The sequence below is a fragment of the Acanthochromis polyacanthus genome, chromosome 7, assembly GCF_021347895.1.
Source record: "Acanthochromis polyacanthus isolate Apoly-LR-REF ecotype Palm Island chromosome 7, KAUST_Apoly_ChrSc, whole genome shotgun sequence".
NCBI classification, from domain to species: domain Eukaryota; kingdom Metazoa; phylum Chordata; class Actinopteri; family Pomacentridae; genus Acanthochromis; species Acanthochromis polyacanthus.
Genome location: NC_067119.1, coordinates 29,127,404 through 29,154,462, shown reverse-complemented (window position 1 = coordinate 29,154,462; position 27,059 = coordinate 29,127,404). Strand labels below are relative to the sequence as shown.

At 39.9% G+C, this 27,059-nt stretch overlaps 1 protein-coding gene across 1 annotated transcript; it reads right to left on the bottom strand.

Moving 5' to 3' along the window:
* klhl22 (kelch-like family member 22) lies at positions 1–12,509 on the bottom strand. Its single transcript, XM_022217205.2, is given in 8 exon segments — positions 1–2,801; positions 3,428–3,661; positions 4,350–4,542; positions 6,587–6,996; positions 7,666–7,977; positions 8,062–8,150; positions 8,153–8,226; positions 11,542–12,509. Coding segments are annotated over 8 exon segments (1,902 nt in total). The 5' UTR covers positions 11,790–12,509; the 3' UTR covers positions 1–2,459.
* Positions 12,510–27,059: the final 14,550 nt, after the last annotated feature.

Here is a 27,059-nt window from a genome sequence, read left to right as displayed (position 1 = left end):
TGCCAGAAAGGGGAAAAAAGTTTATTTGTTATAATTCAATTAATAAATTATACAAGATTTATTTAAATTCTTATAGAAATAACAAATATTCATGGGTCATCCTAGAATTGGAGGACATTTTACGTCCCATCCTTCAAATTTCAAATAATCCATGTAGAAAATACTAAAACCTGCAGTTGTGTAAATGTACTTGTCCTGAGACCAAATCTTAAAAAAAAAAAAAAATAGGAGAAAAGAATGTTTAAAAATATTTTTAAATACCAAATAGTCTGGAGTTTCCCCTAAAATGACATTTTTCTCTTGTACCACCCCAATGATGAACAAATTTATCTCATATAAAACTGTTAAAATTTAATTTAAATATTTTTGGTATTATTATTTTTTCATTGATGTAATTGTGGGAACATTTTTTAATCAACAAAATATTTTTAAATAATTATCATGCATGGAATGTGTCCTACATAACTCTGGTAACACAACCTTTTTATCTGATAGAAAAAGAAGAAAACAGTGAATGAGATGAAATGCTGAAATGAACATCATCAGTTTTCCAAAACAATGGGTAGAACAAAAGTATATCCTCTCTTCTATTTTTTCATATTTCCATAACATTGTCAGCCTTGATTGAATGTCTCACTCTACCTCATATTGTCAGGAGAAGACAAATTCTTTTTACTTTTTCTCTTTTTTTTCCCCCCATCAGTCAGTTTGTCCTCTTGGTCAGCAGTAACAGCTAGCTAAATATCTATCTTCTACTGCTGAGAAAAAGCTAACATTAGCATGGATTAGCATCCCTGTTACTGTGATTAGAGTAGGGTTAGCAAACAACAAATAAAACATGGAATAAAAATGGTACCACTGATGTGTAAGCTGAGCCAATCAAGTCTTTGATAGTTTATTACCTATTATTGATGAATATGGAGCAGAAAACTGAAAAAGAGGAAGTCTATTTTTCAAAAATTTTGAAGCCCAAATGTCCTCCAATTCTGGAACGACCCTTAAAGTTAACATGGTCATTTCTTGGTATTTTCTCTCGATTCTCTGTGTAGTTGGTTCTACATTAAGTAGTTCTTTCCTGAGAAACATTCAGGACATTATTGTTATGTCATGACCAAACTGAAGCATAAATGGAGCCTCCAGCTTCGTTCTGGAGAAATGCCAAGTATTTTATTTTGTTAGCCCTAATGCAGTCTAGTTTAAATAATAAATACTCAGAATGTGTTCTCACTGTAAAATCAACGCCTACTTAGCTGCACACATGACAACAATTATATATTACTATGTTTATTTAATTTCAAAACTTACCTCATGAGTCAGATACTAGTTTAATTTTGCATAATGTTTCCACTACATTGCTTTCCTTCAAGACAAAACGTCATTATACGAACAAGAGAAGTATACTTTGAATTAGACTCGGATGCATAGCGGTGAAAATGTCCTTTAACCTGTATTCTATATTAAACAGCGTCAACAATGAAGTGAGGCAAGTAAAACGAAGCGCAGAGCAAAGTAGAAATAATGGGACAGTAATCTCCATCTGGCGTAAGTTACACAGTATGTCAGATCAATGAAAGGACACAAACACACAATAAAACAATAGTTTGGATTTCTTCACACAGATATCAAGACTCGACGGTCATACACGATTTACAGACATGGCAACACAGTGTGAGGAGAAGTCTGCAGCCTGTAGCACCAGAGCCTCAGCATTCAGGTACAAAATCACCAAATCAACAGCGTCTTGTCTTTTAAAGCCATTTATGATATCCGAGACACAACACCTAAGGCTCATCTCCCTCTAAACGCACACTGATAACATGAAAATACTGATCCGCAAAACAAGGCACGATGCATCAGCTGAACGTCTTGATTTCATGATTATTCAGTAGTTTGGGTGTGATGATAACTTCACCTGGCGATAATCAGTAGCTGAGTTGGAGATGTGCTTCATTATAATATAGATTCTTTTAAAGTCTTTTTTTTTCTTTAGAAACTGACAGTATACTGACTGATGGTAAGAGCTGCCTGTGAAAGTCTGAACTCAGTTTCAGAAGATCCAGTGTCAGAAAGTCCTAAAAGAAGAATAAATCAAGGCTCCAGAACACCTTAAACACCTTCTTATTGCATAGGCAGTAGTCTTCAGTGCTTCACTTACCTAGAAGAAAGAAAGGTTCTCTCTACGATAAACAGCGTCAGAAAATAAGGAAGATAAGCAACACGCATTAGCATTTGGCGAGGTGGGCTGGGAGGTTGCAGGGCAAGCAGGGGATCCCAGACTGAATGAAAGTTCCTAAGATCACATCTGAGAGGTCACAAAAAATGTGCAAATGTCCTGAATGACACTTTGGTTCAGAGGCACTCGAAGCGGTCAGCATGCAAAAAGGACACGGTGCTGCTATAAGCAAAAGATATCCGCCATGGACTTAAAACCCCACATGCTGAAGAGGAAAAAAGAAGACTCAGTCGTCGCTGGAGTCCTCCGAGTTGTCCATGTCCACCTCTTTCCACGCAGCTTTGGTCCGCTGCTCCCAGTTCCTGGCCTGAGCGATCACAGAGGGCGGCATCAGCACCACACAGGCTGCAAGGCCGGAGACGCGCTCCTTAAACTCTGTCTCATTCTCCCACTCATCCGTGTCGGTGTGGTACAGGTGGACGTACTTCATCCTGTTGCCTTTGTCGTGAGAGCGTCCTCCCAGGACGTAGATGCGGCTGTCCAGCACCGCTATGCCGGGTTCTCCGTGTCCAGCAGGGAGTGGTGTGATTAGAGACCATGAGTTGGCTGTGGGGTTGAAGCACGCCACCTGAAAACAAAAGGAAGCTCTTTGAAAAAATCATTTTTACTTTCTAAAAGTTCTGTCTGAACAGTAGTGACCCCTGTGGAAAGATGCTGCTGTCGCCAGCAGGGACGTCAACCTAATTAGTTAAACTGTCCAAATTTTCCAACTTTCGAGCTCACAGTGACACTCATTAGACTGTAAAATAAAGCAGCACTCAAAAGACTATGAAATATTCTCTCATTTAAATTTGTGTGACAGAATAGTGAGGTCAGATCCAAGAAGTAGGGGACAAAAAAAACGGCCACATACGAAGGCAAAATACAAATGAAAACATGATGAAAGAAAGATGTATTTGGCAACTTCCTGAAGATGACACGCCTCTCAAATCTGCTGTTCATGTCATCTTTAGTAGGTTGCCAAATAACATCATTTATCCAATCAAAATTGTGTATCTTCATTCCATTTTTTTAAAAATTTGCCATATAACTAATAATAATAAAGTTTCATTTGCAAAGAGATGCATGACTGAGTAAAAAACAGCACCCAGAAACTGCTTGGAGTTTCAGACTGCATGACACTGGTGTTCACCAGCGCCCACACTGCCTCCACTGTGTGACGACAAACAGCAGTGATGACTCGTGATGCTGTACCTTCAGGACATCACGCCGATATCCACGCTCATCATTGCTTCCCCCAATGACGTACACGTGTCCGTTAACGGCGGCCATGCCGTGCCACGCCCGCTCCACTGGGCCCTCCGCACACCCCGTCCACTGATTGGCTGCAGGGTCAAAACAGTAGGTCTCTCTGAGGTACACCGACCCTCGGCGCCCGCATGTTATGTAGATTTTCCCGTCCACCACTGCTCCAGCATGGGCGTACACCTGGAGAGAAAGTTAAAGCGGAGTTAACCCTCGTGTCATACTGCGGGATAAAACTGACCCGTTTTAAAGTTTGAAAATGTGGGAAAAAATATTCACAGTCAAACTTCTGATGTCCACATTTTCAACATTTTTGGGAAATCTTTGAATATTTTTTTAGTGGAAAATGTTTTTTTTTTTAAATATTTCTACACAACATTCACAAAAAAAAAATCGACCAAAATCCAGCGAATTTTGCTGTATTCTGGTTGATTTTTGTGAATGTTCTTAAAGAAAATATTAAAAGTTTTGCTGATATATATGTGATCATTTTAGATATTTTTAGGTCTCTTTGGAAGATTTTTACTAATTTTTTGAAAATATTTTCTTGCCAAATTTGGGGGATTTTTAAAAATAAAATTTTTAGGGAAACTTTTAAGGAATTATTGGAATTTTCTTCCTGAAGGTTTTGCAAATTTTCAGAATTTTGGGGATTTTTTTGCTGAATTTCTTCTATTTTTTTCAGGCAAGGAAACAATATTTTTTGGTGCTCGTAAATAAGGACAACAGGCTGGTTAAAAGAAATTCAAATACTGGTTGTAGAGGAGAAAAAAAAAACCCTTAACAACACAGGTGAGTAAACAGCACCATCATGTGGATGTTTCAAGTATCGCATGCATCTCTTTCATCCTTCACCTCCTAAATGTCGTACCTCTCTCTTCAGAGGTGACACGAATTCCCACGTGTTGCTGTGTGGGTCGTAGCGCTCCACTGAGTCCAGCTCGTCGCTGTAGTCTCGCCCTCCGATGGCGTAAATATGGCCGCCCACCACACACACACAGTGGTCGGCGTGTTGCTGCTGCAGAGGCTGGATGGAGTACCAGCTGTTGTGACGGGGGTCGTATCTGGAAAGAAAAGGCAAGTTTCAAAACAGTGAATAAGGACAGTTAATTTAGAAATTCAATCAGCAGCAAAGGGGAGGAAAAACTGGATGCAAAAGGAAATGACACCCTTAGTGTAAAGAGGAGCGTTTCTGCAGGTCCTTTATTCAGATTGTATAATGTCGCTTTATAAACTTCACTGGTCTGCCTCTGTTACCGCTGCACTGTTTCCTCTTACAACCTCATCCTCTTGTATATAGCATTCTTAAAAAAATATATTCTTCCATATATAATGTTCTCTACAATTTTGCATTGTGTTTCTAATTTAGTCTTGTACTGCCTTCATACTTTTGCTTTTTGGAGCTGCTGTAACAGTGAACTTTATTTTTGGCTTGGGATCACAAAAGTTTACAGTAATAATAATAATAATAATAATAATAATAATACATTTTATTTGTATAGTGCTTTTCAAAACACTCAAAGATGCTCTACATAAAAAATCATCAAGCATTAAAAACATAAAAATAAAAACAAGTAGTAAAATACATCATAAAGTAAGTTGATATTATGTGTTAAAAGCAGTTCTGAACAGGTGGGTTTTGAGGAGTGATTTGAAGGTGGTCAAATCTGTGCAGTCATGGATTTGTTGTGGCAGGAAGTTCCAGAGTGTGGGGGCAGATATGGAGAAGGCTCTGTCGCCCCGGGTTCGTGTTGGTTCTGAGCGAAGGGGAGAAGGTTTGCAGTGGGTGAACGAAGGCTGTGGAGCAGGTCTCTGAGGTATGGGGGGTTTGGTTATGGAGGGCTTTGTGGGTCAGCAGGACGACTTTGAACTAGATGCGTTGTAGGATGGGGAGCCGGTGGAGGTTTTGGAGGACAGGGGTGATGTGTTATCTTATCTTATAAATATCTACTGGAACAAACAAGTTCAGTGAAGTGATTTCTGTATTCGGCCTTTTTCACTAGGAGGTCTTTTTCATGGCTGTTCTGGGCTTTTGATCAGATCATATGAGCTTCAGCAGCGCATGGAATTTGCCCAGCGGCTGGAGAATAGGAAATTTGAGAGGATAATTATTTTCCCCGAGCACTTTCACATCTGCTGATGAAGATCCAGCAAAACAATGAAATGAATCCTGCACTCTGAGGATGACCTGAACTCCCCTTACTTACAAAGTTTTAGTTCTTAGAGCTTCATCAGAAATAAAAAAAAATCATAGCAATAAATGAACAAGTTATTTCAACTTGGAATATTGAATAATGACGTAGCAATAATTTCCTAAATGGTGTTTGAAATTAAGTCTGTAATTTAGCACCAGTTGCATGTAAAACTCAGACAAAGTTCTCAGAATTTACTTTGATGAGTGTAAGTAGTTTTAACTAGGGATGTTTGTGTGAGGAAAAAAAGTACAAGTAATTCACGATAATCACTGCATCATCATGTAGAAATGATCATTCTGTACTACTGTGTTTATATATTCCTTTCTAGCTTGTATATATTGTGTTATATTTTGTTATTGCTACTATTTTCCTCTTCTTCTTTCTATAGTGTTTTGTATTATTCTCTTTCCTTATTCCTAGAGTGACACAAGCAGCCAAAACCAAATTCCTTGTAAGTTGTGTACGTACTTGGCCATTAAAGCCGATTCTGAAATGAGTGGAGGTTATCTGCGCCGTGTGAATCTCTCTGTGTTGCAGCATACCAAAGTTTTACATATGGGGTCTGTGGCAGCATTCCTGCTATGGATTTTACATCAAGCGGCAATAATTGGTTTGCAGAAAAGGGGAGAAACGGTAGCAAGACAGGCAATTAGAAATATGGCAGGAAAATTTAGAGCATTCAAAGCAAGCCACTGATGGTCTGGATAAAAGAGAAAATTGGCTTTCAGATGAAAGTTTTCAGTTTAAAAAAGGAAGCAACTGATGGCAATGCATACTGTCATTAGAATGCAGCAACACTGTTTGTGAAACTACTTTCACTGCTATAAAGGGCTGACAAAAAGTGACAGCAGCTACACTAAATTAATCACAATATGAACCAATAAGTAGAATAACTGTTCTGATGGGATCTGACCTCCAGCAGCGGGTCTCTGCACGAAATCCACTGCTGTTCTTGTCTCCTCCGATGAGATAAACAAAGTTGTTAAGCACAGCGATGCCCTGGTTGGACATTCGGGGAGCGTAGGTGGCAGTAAGAGTCCTCCACTCCCCCCAGCTCGGGTGATACACCTGAAACAGGTGCTCGCTGTCTGTGCTGGAGCTGGAGGAGAACATCCCCCCGAAGCCCAGGACACAGCGGAAGGTGGAGCGTGGCTGGGTGAGAGGAGTCTGCAGGACGGGCTGCAAGACCTCCTGCTCGTGGTAACGGAGGGCAGCGGAAACCGAATCCTTCAGCGGACACTGGCTCAGTCTGCCGTGAAGTCTCTGCAAAACCTGCTTCTCAATCAGGCAAAAACGCACGGCATCGAGCATCTTGAGATTGTCCTTTGAGAGAGAAAGACGACAAAATAGCAATTCAGGCAGATACAGCATCAATAACGCACAATCAGCCTAATGCACAATGAAATTACACTGCAAAAACTCAAGATTTTACCAAGTCTGTCTGTCTTATTTTAGTCAAAATGTCTCATCCCACTTGATTTAAGATAAATTCACTTAACAAGTGACATTTCAGCAAGATGGAGGCACTTGTTTTAAGACAATGCATCTTAAATATCTTGTTAAGTCAAAAAATCTTGAAATGATCTTGTTTTGAGTTCTATTTTACAAGAAAACTCAAAATAAGTTTAATACATCTCAAATTAGAAGGTTACATGAAAGCGAAAATCTATTTTTGAGTGGAAAACTACTATTTTCTAGCACATCTGGCTTATTTTAAGACACCTATGCTTGACAATCCTGGTAAAATGCAGCTTAAAATAAGTTTTCCCAGCTAATTTTAAGATCTCAATATTCTAAATATCACATCTTATTTCAAGAAATCTTACCAAGCCATTTTTCAGCTGTTCTATTGGCAGATTTTTAACTTATTTCAAGATAGAAGTTCCTTGAAATACGTTTTTTTTTCTTGTTTTGAGAGGGACATTTTTTCCAGTGTTGGCAGGTTTTTTGTGGATAGATGAATACAAAAAGGCCACACACCTTCGGACTGACCTGCAAGTACACCTGGTCAGTTTCCACCTGTTCAGGGCTGTAGTGATAGTGAAGCGCCGCCTCGTACACTTCATTCTCACTGCTCACGTGAAGCTCATTGCTGCTCAGCGCCTTGAAGATCTCCTCCTGGGGGAGCCGTCGGTACGCCTCTGTTCGAGACAGAGTCTGAATGTTCCTGAGGATGTAGGAGTGGAGTCTGGTGTTGAGCTCCTGCAGTCCGTACACATCGGCCAGATGGGCCACCTCCAAGATGTTGCCCTCGTCCAGCCAGGAGAAAAGAAAGTCACAGCAGAAGCTAATGACGTTCTCAAGCTGGAAAACACGAAAGGACGCAGGGTGGCTTGAATAAAGAAAAGAAGAATGAACAATTTAGGAAAAGAGCAACATATATCCTACCTGTACCAGGGTGGCAGCGATCAGGACTTCCTGAACACACTCCAGGTCTAACTCAATCTCTGACGTGTAGATGTAGTCAAGGATTTTTTCATAGCCATGTAGGTAACTCCATGAATTGGAATTTCTTCTTGCTGTGTCTCCCGAAGGCCTCCAGCAAACATGCACCTAATGGAGAAGGGTGACGTATTAATACTTCATACCATGAAGCAAAAATAGACACAGTTTGAATTCTGACTGCCATTTTTGTTGCACAATGCACATCTCTCTGTCTCTTTGGGTTTTCTGGCATTAGCGTCGACAAAATTTCCAAAGGGTTTACATTAAACAGAAAAAAAACCCCTGAAAAGTACCATGTTGCTTCCAACGCTAAGATTTCAGAATCCATCACAAAACCTTCCTATGCTTTCAGCCAAATCCTCATTGTTTTCTTTTAGCGGTGTGCACAGAGCACATCCAGCTGCATACAGTAACAGCTTAACTGTAAAGGGATATTGTAAAGAGCTGTATCTTCAGCCGTTTGTAGCATTGCAGTGGGATTACAGGGCGGCTTCCCAACCATGGAGCTTCAGAGTGTACTGACACCATGCATGCCACAGAAAATACTTCTGCACTCCTGCACATCAGGCAACAAACCAACATGTAGGAGACAGTGACGTATGGACTCCACTATTCCTCTATGTCGCACACGCTGTCGGCTGCATGTGGACACCAGGGATTGCATCTACTTAATGCCGTCTACAAAACCTAAAAGGTTCATGAGACGTAAACAGAAAGAAATCGCAATGTAACGCAAACTACAACATTAACCCAAAAAGGGGCTGTAACTCTGTTTCACTTAACTAGTTTATCAAGCTAAACTGGCACTGAATCATCCGTCACATTGAGCACATTGTCCGCTAAAGTGTAGCTAAAGCAGCAGTCTGAGCCGCCTAGTGAAGGCGTGTCAGAGAACCAAACCCGACAACACGCAGCGCACTGAGATCATGCGTCTGATGGCCGCGGCTATGATCAGTTATGCTGCGTTGTTGCATTTTTCCTGGTGTTCCTGTGAGTACTCATTACCTCATATGAATGATTACACTACAGGTGATGTGTGCTTAATCAGTCACTAATATTATTTATATTATTTCGACAGATATTTCTGCAATGTTGCGATATTGAGTCCCAGTATTTGTGTAAATGGTCAGTTTGCATTTCTTTTCCACTGAAACAAAATCTGTACAAAACAAGTATGTGCTCTTATGTCCAGAGAAAAATGTATATTTGTATATAAATGTGTAGGCTGAGTAGGGTTGCAAAATTCCGGGAATTTTCAAAGTTGGAAACTTTCCATGGGAATTAACAGGAATATATGGGAATTAACAGGAATAAATAAGAAATTTACAAAATTGAAGGTTGGCCCTTAACAGGTAACTTAAATATAGTTGGGGGGGAATATATTGTAGGATAGTCTTGGCTAAAACAACCAGATTTAATGCAAGTACACTCCTCAATCACATGCACACAGCACACTGCTTACTGCAGGACTATTGAGGCCACGCCCCCTACATGCACTGTGCATTCCTCCATCACATGCACAGGTGATTTCTTGAAGCCTGGAGGCCACACTTTTGAGCTCAAAGCACAAGACTATTGAAGCCACACATTTGAGCCCGCGGACTATATAAAGTCTAGTAAGTTTTGATAATATCATGGGGTAAATATATTTACCCAGGCCCTGTTAACTTGCAAATATTAAATAAAAATGTAATACAGTAGCTAACTAGCTGGTAAGTTCGGTGCTAAATGAAAGCTATTTTTCATTTCATTGACCATTTAAGAGGCTAGTTAATTATGGTGGTAGCTACCTCAAATTTGATCATTTTACTTTTTGATTGGGTGGGGGAGGGGGTGAGTATTTACTCAACATTCATGTTTTGGTTGTTCATTAAAATAATTGTTCATACAAGAATAAAAACTAAAGTTCTACTGAAATAAATCTGTTGAAATGTCATGTTTTTGTATTATTTTACATGGATGTCTGCTTATGACAAAAAATATTTACATTTATGTTTGGATATGATACAGTTTGTTTAAATTACCCCCAATTTCCAGTTAATTCCCATAAATTCCCAATAATTCCCAGAATTCCCATGGAAAGTTTTTAATTTGGAATATTTCCAAAATTCCCCAGCTTAACTTCCCATGCAAAGTTTCTGGAAATTTATCGGAAATTTTCAGCCCCTTTGCAACCCTAAGACTGAGGCATCTATGGAGCACCATCATGCTTTATTTATATTGGTATGATGCAATTTAGACACTTGCACGTGCCCTTGTTGTGGTGTTCAATAATATTTCAATTAATTGCTCAGTCCTAATACAGAGTATTTCTTGCAAACTGACCAGATGTTCTCTCTATGTAGCAGCTGATCAGTTAACTTGTCTTATAATTTGTTGGGTGTTTTTGTGGTCATAAAAATAAGGAAGTGACGCCTGCTTCTTTCAAAAGAACATGGTGAAATTTGAAAGATTGATAAAATAGTCTGAGCGGTGGAAATCCGTCCTTTTGCGCACCTTTAAGACCTTAAACCACCTCTGCAACAAGACAAAGTGAAAGGTCAGAAAAGTGACCTGTGCAGGAGTTTAAGTGACATCTACAGCGCAAAGCCACTGGGTTCAGGCCAAAGCAAAAGTGAAGTTGTTGAAGCCCATATTAAACTTTACACCACAGCTAAGGTACTTCCCAAGCCCAGCCTGTGCGAACTACCAGTGGTTTTGTGAAATGGAGATAAGCTGAATGATATAAAAGAGAATAACATTGGTTTAAACTGCACCCAGCCTTGGCTGTGTCTTGTGACATCTGTAATAACTGATTAGATCACACTTCAAAGTATGCAAATGGAGGCTGGATTAAAACAGAAGATTTCATGTGCAATAACTTAACTGGTGATACATTTAGTTGCCTGATGGTGTTTGGCCTTTTGGTCATCGATGCTATGTATATGAATACTGAGTGCTTCTGCTTCTCTATTTGTTTTTAAGTCAAGTCTTTTACCTGAGTGGAAACAGGGGTGGAGGTTAGAAGAGGAACACTACCATTCAAAGGTTTGAGGGGACATTTAGAAATGTCCTTATTTTTGAAAGAAAATCTTTTTTTTTTCAGTCAAGATGACATTAAATTAATCAGAAATACAGTCTAGACATTGTTAATGTGGTAAATGACTATTCTAGCCAGAAACAGCTGATTTTTAATGGAATATCTACTTAGAGATACAGAGGAACATTTCCAGCAACCATCACTCCTGTGCTCTAATGCTACATTGTGTTAGCTAATGGTGTTGAAAGGCTAATTGATGATTAGAAAACCCTTGTGCAATTATGTTAGTACATCAATAAAATTATGAGTTTTCATGGAAAACCCCAAACTTTAGTGTACATACACATACGTAAACTATAAGGAAAAGTGAAAGTAAAGCAATAAGGCCAGCTTCTGTGTTTTACCTGAAATAATCACAGGAGGCTGCCAGAAGTATCCGGTGGGCTTGGATGGGTCGACCCTCCACCACCAGTACCACATCAAACAGGATGCCACTCTGTCTGAGAGACAGCAGGCCGTCCAGCAGGCTGCGGAAATGGGCTGAACTCTTATAGGTCTGTCGGCTCGGTCGGCCTGACGATCCGGGGCGTCCTCCCACCGGACTCAGCGCTCCATCCTCAGCCATGGCAGGACACTGGTGCTCAGGCTTCATCACGTTTATCCGCCAAGCACTAACGTCATTCCAAGTTTTCCTCACATACGTGTGAACTAATATTAAACTGACGAAGTTTAAGTCACGACGGCACGCAGAAGAAAAATACACCAGAGGAAGAACAGGCTGAGCAGCTCGTTGCTAAAGGGTGGCTACGCTCGTCTGATATGTTACCGCACAGTTAGTGTAACATTACAGATTTATAACAAGTTATGCACACCGTTAACACCGTAATTTAATCTTCGAAGCTGCTAGACACAAAACTAAATAGACACATACGACCTACCATCAACCTCCTGCTAGCTGCCAAACTGCAGCTAAGCTTCAGCTAATGCGAAGTTAGTTTAAACGGAGAACATCAGCTAGCAGGCTATCAGCTGTTAGCCTGCTAGCTGATGTAACGCACTATAAAAACACAAAGCGAGACTCTTAAAAGATGAAACAACACCACTGCAAGAAAAAGATTTCGTGCCCACTAAAAGGTATTTTTTCACAGTTGATGTTTGCTTACACTGACACCAAATCCTTGATGAAAAGACGAGCTAGCAAAGTCGCTGATTTTTTTTTTGACACATCAAAACAGGTCTGTTTACTTTTTGGTGTGAGGCGGTGAGCTCAAACGCTATTGGTCGCTGCTGTCTCATAATCCCGCCCCGTTTCTAAAATCGAGCCAATCAGAGACGTCGATCACATTGCAGGGAAATACTACAAGAACTTCAACTTGTACTTAACCAGAATGGTTTTTGACTATGTGTAGAGCTGTTTTATATATTCCATTTGATCTCGTTTCGTTTCCAATTGTTGACAATACAAGGCTAGTAATGAAACTTATATTCAGATTCTGTACCTCTGTGTGTCAAACACAAGAGGATGCTGTTTCCTGCTCTAATATCAGCAGGCATTCCATACAAATGTACCAGCACCAGAGGCAAAAAGCAGTCTCCAACACATTTACTATGGCTTTAAGGCTCTTTATCTACAACTTGTCTCTTTCTAAACATTTACAGCTCCACTGCACTTTACTGTAAATGATGCACATTCTACTTTATTACATATTCGATGGTTCCAGTTATTACACAGACTGATTAACCACACAGCAGTGGTGATTCTAAAGCACCATCACAACACAATAAAAGCAAATATTATTATGATAATCCCAAGTAAAAATGTTGATGTACTAAGCCCAAATAGATTTTTTGATCATTCATGCCAACTGTTTGCTATATTTGTCAGCTTCGCCCCTTTATTATTGCGTCTCTATCTGATCAGATGGTTTCCAGATTGATTTCTCACACTTTGATAACTGCATGAGCTGCCAAATAAATTTCCTAAGGCTGCAGCAAGTCATGATGTGTTTTTTTTCCCCCATAAATTTATTGTGGCTTCCAAGTTGCTTAGGCTTTAGAGTCTCATTCATCTTCTGTCGAGGTTTCAATTTGCATATATCATTTCCTGACATGCAGAGTAGAGATTTTTCCACCCGCAAAAACACGATTGGAATAATCCATCACTTGATCTGTTTTCCAGTCCGATATACAATGCAGTGGCGAGCACAGTGAGAACTGAGAGAGGGCTGTGTTTTTGTCCCGTGTGCAGAAATGGCCTTTATGAATAACAAATCAAAGTACTTTTTGTTTGCCTGTATGCTTCATCTGGGTGAAGAAATGTCATACCACAGAGCCTGTGCATCTTCATGACACACCAGTCATGCACAACACTCACACACTGCATACATATGGCCACTCCATCAAAATCTTTGACAGCTAGACGCAAAACACTCAATTACTCAGTGAATCAATTCGTTGTTGGCAGATTTACGTTTGTTTGTCCCATGTAAAAGTGAGTTGACTGTCTTTAGGCTAAGCAGAGCCCTGACGTTACCTCGGGGTTTTGGAAATTGTCCCATTTCTCTTTTTTTAACGTAATACCAACCATGCGCATAAACCAATAATGAAATGAATTGTTAGTTTTTAAAATTATTCACAAATTGTCAGGAATACTGTGATGTTATGGAGCAATAAGGGCAACACTTACAACCCAGAAAAATATGTATTCCATCAGACACTAAAGGAAATGTTTAATGCAATAATGTCTTTTAAATGTCTTTTCATTTTAAGTCACTGATGTGATGCCATGTAATGCAATAAGTCTTTAAATTTCAAAACACAATGTGTCAAACACTTTAAGCACGTCATTACACATCACATACAAATGCACGCTTACTTAATCAATTTTATGTACTGCTTGAATGAGGAATAACATTCATGTGAGCTTTGTGTTCTCATAGTGATGTCAGTCAGCATAAAAGACTGAGATTGTGGTTTGTATTGGACCTTCCTCAAGGTCACAGATATCATGATTTGGTCATTACTTAGAGTACAGCCTTTTAGTACAATAGCAGTGAAGCAGCTTCTTTCATCAGGAGAAGGTTGTGCAGAAGGCACAACACAGATATGAACACAAAGTGGGCAGCATTTACAGAACTGACAGTCTATGTAGCAAACAGAATTGGAAAAGGAGTGTTGTCTACAGCAATTACTAAGACCTGAAATAGCCTGGTCCATGACCTTCAGCTTTTACAACCATCGGTGTTACATAAATCCTGTAACTGTTTAGAAACATAACCTTCATTCACATAATTATTAAAGGAGATCAGTTTTACTTTGCCAAGGAATGTGGTGGAGTTATGCGACGATTGCCGTTGGGTTTGTCGGTTTGTCTGTCAGCAACATTACTCAAAAAGAGGTAAAAGAATTTGGATGAAATTTTCAGGAAAGGTCAGAAATGACTTTCTGATCATATTTTGGCAGTGATGTGACTTACAGTCTGGATCCATGAATTTGATAAATATTTCTGTATCATTGCGAGATATCGGCACAGCGTCACTGTAACTATGACAAGTGAACACTACGTCAGCTGCCTGCTGACGATCACATGATTATAATCTTACTACAAATCCACCGCTTTGGACTTATCAGGACTTTTCCATAGGAAATGATACAAGGAACAATTGATTAAAGTGTGGAGGTATTTCTGAGTTCCATCAATTCCTGCCACCCGCTACATATTTACATCATGCGATTCAGTATCCGTACATAACGTACACATGCATAACACACACCTGTGCTCAGTGCATCGTCATTTTGTTTGCTGGTACATCTATATTAAATGGTCACAATATATGGTGCCGGAATTTCTGCCACAAATTTTTTCAAGATATCAGAAAGGATGCAAAGAATGAGCAGCCTTCGCAGAGTACTTCACTTTCTGAGTGCTTTTCTTGTGTGTTACTGTTACAGACAGGTATGCGTGTTTTGAACACAAAGGGCTCTAACAAGGAACAGTGCTGCACAGGAGGCTGACAAAAAGGAAATGTGCCAGCTATGCTCCACAGCATGGCTTCTGCATGATACATCTGATAAGGGAAGAAACTGGCAGGCCAAAGGACAATACAGCTGATTAGGTTGGGACAGCAGTGCTCCAGTGGTGCCATTCATTCAGCATTCGCCCCATCTAAGGTGGTTTCTATGCCAACTGAATGCCATTTTTAGTTTGGCAGAGGAGATTTGATTGGCAAAGTATGCACAAAAATGAATTTTTTTCTTGCACATTTACTTTGGCTGAGCTTGGCACTAGAGCAGAAATCTTAGTGAACAGTCTTTTTATATGCAGTGTACTCTGATCAGCCACAACATTAAAACCACTGGCAGGGGAAGTGGATAATATTCACCATTTCATTACAATATAATTTTCTGCCACACAACAGTGTTTAGGAATGGCTCAAGGAACATAACAAAGAGCTCATAATCTTGATGTGGCCTCCAGACTCTGTAGATCCCAATTTGAATCCGTGACATGCACCAGCACGAGTCTGATCCAACCCACCCTGCAACACCCTGGGGTAAAAAGATGCACTGTCAGTGTTCTACTAGATTTCACAGGACATCCCAGAGGTCCTGTGTCCACAGTCCCATGGATTCGAGCTGTTTTGGTGACGCAAGCAGGACCAACACACTATAATAGGCAGGTGGTTTAAATGCTGTGGCTGATCAGTGTGGGTAAACTTTACTGTAGAGTCAGGAGAAGTCAAACTCTTTTGACAGAGTGTAAAGACTGTGTGTCAAAATTCAAAATTGGATAGCTCATAAAGGAATAGGAGTAGTGTGAAATGAGCTGTGTCTGCTGTAGTATACACACTCCCTGCTCTGTGATTCATTAGTTGAAAGGATGGTTGTAAAGTGACTGAGGTGCGGCCCTGGGAGGTGCAATTTTCCTGGGACTGCTTGGTGATCGTGAAGAGAGCAATCAATTTTCCTCCACAGCAAAATGGAGTAACACAGCAACCTCCAGCACTGCTTCTGGATGAAGCCTGATGGCGACTGCCTTAAGACAGCAGCTACACAGCCCTCCTCAAGAAATAAACACTGAGGGGTCATTTGCACTGCCATGGGATTTGGACAGATCAGTATTGTTATTGTGAATCATTTTGTGAGAAATTGGGTTTGGACACAATGGTGTGATTATTAGAAAAATATGCAAATTTGAGTTTGAATTCAGAGAGGAATCATAGCAATTAAAATTCCATGTGAATATACTGGCATTTATTATTTGACCAAATCCCTTGTCAGCTAAAGCGGTGTCTGTTTCTTCCTTGGGTTTGCCTCTCACTAAGGTCAGTCTTCTTCTGAAAAGGCTGAGAGTTTCTCCTCCCTCACCAGGGACTTAGAGAAAACAAACCAAAGTTGCTGAAATATTTAAGCCTCCCTCCAGTATGTGCTGCACTAGAAGGTGAAAGGATTGCGAGTTAGCAATGATATAGAGAAGAAAACATGGAATAAACTCACCCAATTTCAACAAGTTTAGTGCACTGTTCATTCCCAGATTGTAAAAGGCTGGACAGTAACTTTATAGCTTCATGTAGACACAGACAGAGGGTAGATCAGTTTCATCTTTTTCACATGTGAACTACACTTGGCAAGAAACTGGTCATTTCCCAGAGGAAAGCGCTATACAAGACAGCAAGTAGAGACTGGATGGCACCAGATAGCTCAGCTGGACTCTGCTTTGACAGCTGCTCTCAAAGGAAAAGGCTTGGTCTGTGTCACATATAGAGTAAGCCCACCTCTAATGAAACATCTGACACATGAGATTGCTTTTTGTCTCTGATTTTCATGAACATGGGAGCATTAATTTGCATTATGCTTGTCAAAACATGATGGTGCGCATTTCTGAGATTTCATAAGCATTTCACACACATAGCCATACACTAGACAGTAACCTATGGTGACTGCCATCCTCTCCACTTCCATTTGCAAAGAGGCCAAGTGGAAAGGGACTGATGGCGGCTCAAATTTTAATTGGGATAAAGCTAAACTGTGGCCAAGAACCTGAGTGGGTGGGTGGTCATCGCTGCCATCTATCACTGGATCTGAACTCATACTGAACGGGGCTTCTATAGATCAGCAGCTACATGCTGTCCTCCCTCTATCATGTTATGCTGCCTCTGAATTTAGTTTTCACCTCTTGCAATTGGATGAGAGCTATTCTGGGGTGTGAAATCCAGCATCTTATTCGCAGTGACAACGTTAGTGTAAATTCTGAATCATACATCGGCGCAGAGGAACACTGAGGAGAAAGCGAGGCAGCAAAAAGAATTGTCTGTGCTGCACACAGACGTCACTCGAGCTGAGGAGAATACTTATGTGGCTTCAGAAAGCAGGAAGGACATGTTGAACATTTATATGAATTACAGGGGGAGGGTCAGAGAGACTAATGCACACTGGATTGATTCTACCTTTCGGTCTGCTAATGCAATTGTGTTTTAATAAACCTGAATCTCAGGCTCCCATCCTCTTTCTTTCTCTTCTCTGTCTCACTCCATTTGTCTTTTCTTTCTTCCGAACTTAAAACCAGTTTATTCCACTACACTGAATGTAATTTTCTAAGCAGCATGTAACAAAATTGTAATAAGTTTATTTTATTATCTCCGCTTCATTTCATACTTGATTTACTATTTTGATTGTGACTTGGAAACAAAGTGAAATGTGGTTTCCATATACTAAGTTTAAAGAAATAGTGAGTTTGGAAGATTCATACTGAGTAAATAACAGTAATGGTGTACAGCCACAGCCTTGAGATGTGGTGCAACACAGGTGTAACAGCTTTACTGGCTCTGTCCAAGATGATAAAATCTGCTTTCCAGCACCTCTAAAGCTTTGCATCAGAGTTTTTTTTCCCTACAATGGGCAAATCTATGATCTCACTGCTTCTCCCCCACCACTCACTGCAGCTCGACACACCAGCTCACCCACATCTGTTTCTGAGACTGTCATGAGCACACTGCAGTTTCAGGATGGAAATAATCTGGCACAGTGTTGGTTTTTTCTTTTGTTTTGTTTTTAAACTGACTATTTCCTTTGGAGTTCATCTTTCAATAGTTTTGGCATTCAGCTTTGTGCTTGTGTGTGGTTTATGCTCCTGGCTGAGAACAGAATGGGGCCAGAGAGAAAGCCAGCAAATAAACAATAGCACTGAAACCAAACAATAGGCCAGGAGGAAACAGACGGGAAACAGAAATGGTGATAATGGCGCTACTGGAGACAGTAGATGAACCTAAGAAAGAGTAAAAGGAAAGAAAAAGATTGGAAATGAATCTTCTTAAACTGCCCTTTATCACATTTATTCCTTCATTTGTTTTACATATGTGAATCTACAAGGATAATTTCATTTAAGAATAATAATAGCAACAAATTGTATATAAAGGGGCGTAATAAATTAAAGGAAACTTTAAGTGTAAGCCTGGTGTGACCATGTGGCACTAGAATAGCTGGGATAGACAGCTATTTCTACTTAAAATATTCCCTCATTTGGTGTTTTGGAGATGATTTGACATAATTTTTCACAGTGAGAGTTTTATCATATCCTATTCTAAATCTTTTTCTAATCTGGTGTAGTCATTTCTATCTATCTATCTATCTATCTATCTATCTATCTATCTATCTATCTATCTATCTATCTATCTATCTATCTATCTATCTATCTATCTATCTATCTATCTATCTATCTATCTTCATACTCATCAAACCATTCAGTGACCCCCTCCTGAGAGAGAGATCGCTCCCATCAGGATAGAAATGTTTTATGAGTATATAAAGGTGATCACTCAGAATAACCTTGAATTTATCTGCAATCACCTTTCCCTCTAAAGGGATAGGTGGACACAAACCATGCCAATAAAATGCCCACCAAAGCCACTGGATCCCCTCACTGCACTGTTCAAGTATTCAGGTTTTTCCTGTAATTTGTCACTTGTCTGTGTATTTTTTCAGAAAAAAAACATATTTGAAACTGAAAAAAAAGCCAGGTAAAAGAATCCAGATGTGAATATGAATTACAGAGTCATCGTAATTACCTGCACTGAGAGCGTGTTATGTTTTACAGTATCATTGTTGTGCTCACAAGTATCTTCTGTTTGCAGAAGTCACGTTTTAAGAGAAGAAGATCAGGGTGCGCTCCGTGTCGCATGTGAACTGTGCAGCTGATGGGGGCTGTTTGTCATCCCAGGCTACCTGAGGGACTGTGGCATTTGTTCTTGGCTGGGGTTATTTAAAGCCTCCGGGGATTTATAGAACTGTGTTTCAGTGACAGTGTCAAGGATCACTTCAACTTTGTTCATGTAAGACAATGTAATGCTGCAGGGGAGATTGTATCACGATGTAGACAGGAACTCGAAAACACTCAAGGTTAGTAGACTTACAAGGAGGAAATCAGAGAAAAGGAGCAGGTAAAGATCAGGGTCTGGACACAAACAAGCAAAGCACCCTAGGAACGCTGGAATGCTCTGGCAAGCGCACAAAGACAATATAGCCTGTGTGATGAACTGGGAGTGTATCAGCAGACTGAGTGGAAACAAGTGAGTAATGGGCGGAGAAGAGTCAGGTGATTATTGGTGGAGACATGGGCAGGTAGGAGTGGATGGATCTGTATTAACAGGAGAGGTAGAAGAAATGCAAAGTAGAAAACACAGGAAAAAACTAAATGTGGCTTCATGAAAAGTTGTTTTTGCTCACCGAATTGCACTTTTAACACAAAAAAAGCACTCAGAGAGTGCAGTATTCTGCCAAGGCTGTTCAGTTGTTGTTTCGTTTCCAACAGATGAAATCTTTAAGAAACAATGATGTTGTGTTGAGCACAGGTGTGTATTATGCATGTGTGCATTATGTACGGATACCGGATTGCATGACATAAATATGCAGCAGGAATTGATGGAACTCAGAAGCACCTCCAATATTTATTCAATTGTTGCTTGTATCATTTCCAATGGACAAGTCCAGATTAGTGCGTAGTGGTCGATTTTTAATAGGAACGCAATCGTCAGCAGGCAGCTGACGTAGTGTTCACTTGTTGTCATGGTTACAGTGACGCCGTGCTGCTATCTCGAAATGAAACAGAAATATTTAACAAATCCGTGGATCCAGACTATAACCCAAATCACTGCCAAACTATAATCACTTGGTTCTTGTGTCATTTCTGACCTTCCCTGAAAATTTCATCCAAATCCGTTAATCCGTTTTTGAGTAATGTTGCTAACAGACAAATAGACAAACCAACGGCAATCGTCACATAATTCTGCAGCATTCCTTGTCGGAGTAAAAATGAACTCGTTTAATAATTATGTGAATGAAGGTTAAGTTTCTGAACAGTCTCAGAATTTATGTAAAACCGATGCTTGTAAAAGCTGAAGGTCATGGACCAGGCTATTTCATGTCTTAGTAATTGCTGTAGACAACACTCCTTTTCCAGGTCTGTTGGCTGTAGAACAAACTTGTGGATCCAGACTATAAGCTGCATCACTGCCAAAATCACTTGGTCCTTGTGTCATTTCTGACCTTCCCTGAAAATTTCATCCAAATCCGCAAGTCCATTTTTGAGTAATGCTGCTAACTGACAGACAGACAGATGGACAGACGTACGCCAATCATCACATAACTCCGCCGTGCTCCTTGGTGGAGTAATAATGCACGAGGATTTAGGTCTGCCACAGGATTCACACGGCAGAAAAATCCACCAATTCATCTCAGTCTAGAGGTCAAGAGTTCAGATTTTTTAGTGTTTGATTTGGATTGATTTCATTCATATCTGGAATTTGAATTGTTGACTGTCAGTGTACTCACCCATACATTAATTTTGCTGCTAAGACACAGATCAAAATTCTAATCAAACAAATAAAAATATTGCTGTGATCTTTCCACATTGTTCACAGTCATATATAAAATATTTTCTATAAAAAACTATTGCCCTCTTTAAGATATTTGTCCAAATGACACAAGGTGATCACACAAATGACACATGAAATTGATGTTTGTTGTTATTCTCATATTTAAATGAATAAAACTCATCATAATTCACATGGATCAAATATTCATCACAAATGTAAAATCAGGGGTTCCAGATGAGGTGTCAATTATCAGAATCTCGCACAGAGTCTGTCTTATCTAAACATTATTTTTCATTTATAATTTGTAGGGTCTGATGCTCTCTTTGCTAGTGTGTGGTTGCATCATGCCAACACCCAGAGAGCTCTCCAAGGAGTCTCCAAGAACATCAAAATTTTATCACAGGCTCTTCAGGTAGCGCTCTGCTTCAGAAAGAGATTCAGAAAAACTACAGTTTACCCGAGAACATTCAGGCAAATATCAGGCGTTTTGGAATAACGTGCTCTGGACAGATGAATCACAGATAGAGCTGTCTGGCTACAGTAGCAGTAGACATGCTTGGCGCAGATCAAAGGCAGCTTTTCAGGAGAAGAATGTCATACCAACTGTGAAGCATGGTGGTGGAAATATTATGGTTTAGGGTTGCTTTGCTGCCTCAGGGACTGGGCAGCTTACAGTCATCGATTCAGCTATGAATTCTGCATCATGTTGAAGAACACCTGAGGATAATGTGAATCCATCTTTCAGCTTTCTGTCTGAAAGCTGAAAGTGAACCAACGGTGGACCTTTTAACAAATGAATATTCCGTAGACGTCCTAACACACCAGAAAATCCACCAAGAAGTAGTTCAGAAAGAAGAAACAGAGGATTATGGAATGACCTAGAGGAAGCCTAGATGTGAACCCATTCAGCTGATCGATGTCAGAAACGAGTGGACAGTTATATTAAATGAGTTATTTCCACTACAGTGGGCAATACTAGCTTCTCAGGCCCCCTTTATCTGTATTTACTGTTTCAAAGAACATGCTTGCAAAAAAGCCTTCAGTTTTAATTCACATTCATGTCACAATGAAACACAGCAAATAAAAAACACTGGTCAGCGTCACCAATTCTCAAAACGCACAAATTAAATCCATCACATCATCTCTGAGGGACGATACGTGAAGCCTTTACTTCATTAGTGTATCAGTTATTTTTTCTTTGCCTTACAACATCGGCTCATACATGCATGAACAAGATGCTCATCACCGCCTGATATATGGGCACATTTATGCTAACCAATAAATGCAGCAAAATAAAATATTCATATGGAGCAATATTACAACAGCATAAGTGAGTGAAATGTTGTTTTTCTTTCTGTGCAATATTGTAAAAACAGGGAACATCCTGCTTCACAGTGATGCTGAAAAACTAGCCAATGTATTTCTTCCTTCTAGGCTAGACTCTTGTAATTCTCTAAGAAAAGATAATATAAAATAAGATCTACTTTATTCATCCAGGAGGAAATTATTTTACAATAAACAAACAAAGGTTAGTGGACTATACACAGTCACACAGAGGTTAGTAGTAAAATGCAAATAACAAAGAATACAACGTACAAAATGCAGTTTTTAAAGGTGTTTGTGTGAAGTGTCTCAGGGTGTAAAGTGTCTAGAAAAAATATGAATTAAAATAAATAACAGAAATAAAATAACACAAGTACAGGTGTAAACTGTATGCTAATACTAATAACAAGAAAGACTAACAGAAAATGAACTGAAATAAGAGTAAACAGATTCTCTATTATCAAGATGCCCAACATCTCCATCTGAAAAACCTCCACCTAGTCCAAAATACTGCAGTGGGAGAACTAATAGGAACTACTTACAGACATCACATTTCTCCCATATTCATTTCTTTTCATTAGCTCCTTGTAAAATCAGGAATAGAATTCTAAATCCCTCTTATAATATACAAAGTCCCTTAATGACCAAGCTCCTGTGTAGCTTTAAGACCTCACTGTACCTCCCTGTCCTAACAGAACCCTTTAGTAGACTGCAGGCTCACGTCTGCTTCCTATACTTTCTAAAAGTAGAACTAGCGGCAGGGCCTGAAGCTGTCAGACTCCCGGTTTGGGTTCAGCAGGCAGAGGCCCTCTCTGCTTTTAAGATAAAAACTTCCCTCTTTGCTAAAGTTCATAGTGAAGGCTGTCTCAGGCGACCCGTGAAATGCTCTACGGGCCCAGACTGCTGGAGGACCTCCCATGACGCACTGAGCATCTCTCCTCTGTTTCACTTCCCATGTATTTATTCCACCATTAACTTTGTGTAGATTGTGTTGTGTCCTCTCTGCAGGTGTCACTGACTCCAGACTAGACTTGATCACCATCACCAGATGTTGACAGTCGGTATAAGCTGGCCATTTCTGCTGCAAAGGAAACTTTTTCCTCCTCTCTAGCTATCTGTGCTTTCAAAACCCCCTCGAGCACAGGAGCAACATCTGATCAGCAACAAACATGGTGAAATTGGTAAGTTTTGTCAATAATTTAGGTCTTATAATAAGGCAGGCCTGTTTGGTTGTTTCAGTGGACTACTTATTTAATTGACTATGCCTCCACACAACTGTTTTACTCCCCGATCACAGTTTTGTAGGAAATACTAGAAAGGAAATACTAGGGCTGGACCCGAATATCCAAATGTTCGTTCACTACGGCGGTATCCGGATATTAATTTTGGTATCCGAATATCAGGGAGAACATGCAAACTCCATGCAGGATAAGATCCCAGGCCCACCCTGGGATTTGAACTGGGGATCTTCTTGCTGCAAGGCTAAAGTGCTAACCACTACACCACAGTGCAGCCCCGTCCAAAAACATGCTGAGGTTAACTGGTTACTCTAAATTGTCCGTAGGTGTGAATGTGAAAGTGACTGTCTGTCTGTATATGTAGCCCTGTGACAGACTGGCGACCTGTCCAGGGTGTCCCCTGCCTTCGCCCAAGTCAGCTGGGATAGACTCCAGCACCCCCCGCGACCCTAGTGAGGATAAAGCGGTGTATAGAGAATGGATGGATGGATGGATGGATGGACAGACTAAGCGATGTATAATGGAACTGAGCTGTACATAGTTCAGTTCAGTAATTGCTGCACACAGACTGACCTGATTTGATAGAAACACCTGTCACCATGATATAGATATTATCTATACAGAATTTATTGTATCTACCACATCTTCAGAAAAAACAAATACAGAACATAATAACTTTTAGCCTTATATAGCGATATTTATCAAAACTAGTGAAAGATTCTGCTCTGTCTTTAACTATGTTCACTTTAGAAGTCACTAATAAACAATGAACTCTTTTCTATGTGCTAAACTGAATAAATGACATTATTTTTATAACTTAAGTTCACCTGTGTTACTCACACCAAGGTCTTAACTTATCTTGAATATTAGTTTCAACACTTTATTCTAACTTTTGTAGAATATTCTTGATATTCTAATTTCTGTTCATGTAGAGCATATTAATTTCTACATGACACGATAAACTTAAAAAAAATAGCATTGTTATATTTTTGAGCCAAAACAAAGACTCACTCTGAGTAACTGTTCCAGCCTGGATGAATGAAAAGTTTCGGGGGGGGGGGTTCAGTTTGGAAAATACAAATATTTTCTTCAAATTTAAGTGTTCACGCATGCATAGCAGGGTGGTTTTCTTTTCTCTTTCTTTCTTTCATTTTTCTTTCCCTACTTATTTTCAAATACAGCTCAACAAAGTGTGAAGTTACAGAGCCACCATATCTTTCCTAGTTTTGTCTTCCTGACGTTAAAAAACAATTTCGAAGACTCACTGCACGGCAGAGAATGTTGAGTCTATTAAAGTGAGAGTTTTTGTCAGCACAAATAAATCACAAGAACCGGCGTTGCACTTAAAAACACACAGATTCTGCGGCTCACCAAACACTGACAAATATGAATACAAGGAGCTCCACTCTGTGGGAACCATCTAGTGGTAATGAGGCAGTGCACTTCATTGATTTACACTGCCAGTCACACATAAAATTATTAATAATTTTCCCACAAGAACCTCTTGTACCAACGGCTTATGTAACATGAGTCTCTCACTGAATCCAAATATGGCCACATTTGAATCAAGTTACATGATGTATTGTGTAAAAGGGCTCAGGATGGGAGAGTAAACAGCTGATAGCATGAACCAAATAAAATCAAATATTTCATGTGACAGCAAGATAATGTTTCACAAATGTTTGGAACATGGTATCTGTTCTTGTTCTACCTTATCATGTAACATGGAACAGAAATCCTGTGCTTTTTGTTTGTTTTGTACTCTGTGATAGAAGTTTTAGTCGTAGACACAATGTTCCCGTGTCCATGAAAGGCACTATCCATTTTCCGGCCGCACAAACTTCATGGGCCACACGTCCTTCTATTGAATCACGCTGTCAGTTATCAGTCATATTAAACTGGTGGACACCCTGTCAAAAAATACTATTTCTGCTCACAGTAGTGCTCAGCTGTCTAGACCTGCTGTAAGAAATGCTTTCTTCTGTCCATCGATCAAAGCGATGCCGGTTCAAGGAAAACTGCAAATGTGAGTGACAGCATTGATTGCACACACAGAAAGGAGGTTCAGGAGTCATTCCATGTCGCAATACACTGACCAATTACTCATTAGGGACCAAAAAACAATCCATCTCCTTCCCTGCATTCCTGCCTATCTCAGAAGAACATGTGTACGGACTTGTCGTCTTGAGTGACTTGACACCCGAGCCTCTGTGTCAAGTAAACACCCACAGAGCTGTTGTTGTTGGTGGCAAGTCATTTCACCGCTCTGCCTCTCAGACAAACAGCTATTACTGTTCTCTCAAACAGCCTCCACTTGAAACAGGAGTGTGTGGGGACAGTGTGAAGAAGCAGTTAACAATCTGTTGCACAAGCAAGGGAGGTGCAAAAATCGGGTTTAAAATAGTTGTAGGTGTTAGCTGCAGAGGGAAATGAAAAGAGATTTTAATGGTGTTGATGAACTGGATGTGGAAAATTCTGTAAAGATGTGTACTACAGCTGCAGAGAGCACTGCTCATGGGTGATGAGCTTTGATTTGTGGACTGCTGTAGGTGTGCAGATACATTCAGATCACGAGGTTAATGATCTTCATGACTGATAGGGATGTCAGTTTTATAGCCTTGTTGTGATACACAGACACACCATTTGACATTCCACCAGTATCTAGCTATATTTATCATTCAGTTCTTGCAGCATTTGGGATTTTTAGCACTTTGGAAACACTCATAGAACATACAGTTATGTGGAAAAAACGAGGCACTTTATGCACTACCAGTCAAAAGTTTGGACACACCTTCTCATTCAATGTTTGTTAATTTAATTATGTTATATATCGTAGATTAATACTGAAGACATCCAAACTATAAAAAAAACACATATGGAATTATGTTGTCAACAAAAAAGTATTACTCTTCAATATTAATCTGCAATGTAAAAAATAATACAAAAAATAAAGGTAGTGTCTACGGATACGGGTCCGTATAGCCCACAGGCTACGGATACGGCACTTTCCATTTGCCAGACAGATACGGACCCGTACGCGAGTCTCACGAGTCAAGAAGCTGCTAACCACTGCAAACTGTTGAAAGGTAAGCAAAGGTTAAGGTTAGGGTTAGTGTTAGGGTCAGGTTTAGGGTCCGTACCTGTCGTACCGATGCTACGGGTCCGTACAGCTAGCGTCTACCGGGAGTCACGTGACCAGATCTCGCATATCTATTTGGCAAATGGAAAGTGCCGTATCCGTAGTCCACAGGCTACGGCTCTGCGGGTACGGTCCGTACCTCTAGCAACAACCAAAAATAAAAGCCATCTAATGACAGGATGTGTCCAAACTTGTGACTGGTAGTGTGTGTTTGCATTAATTCCATTCTGCAGTATGATACTAAATAAAATCCGTCTGGCAACATCTTCTGCAGTGCATCCATAATATAATCTGTGCTCTTGGAAAGAAGAATACACTTTAGCCTCATATATGTTGTAGCATGCTGTGCCCAG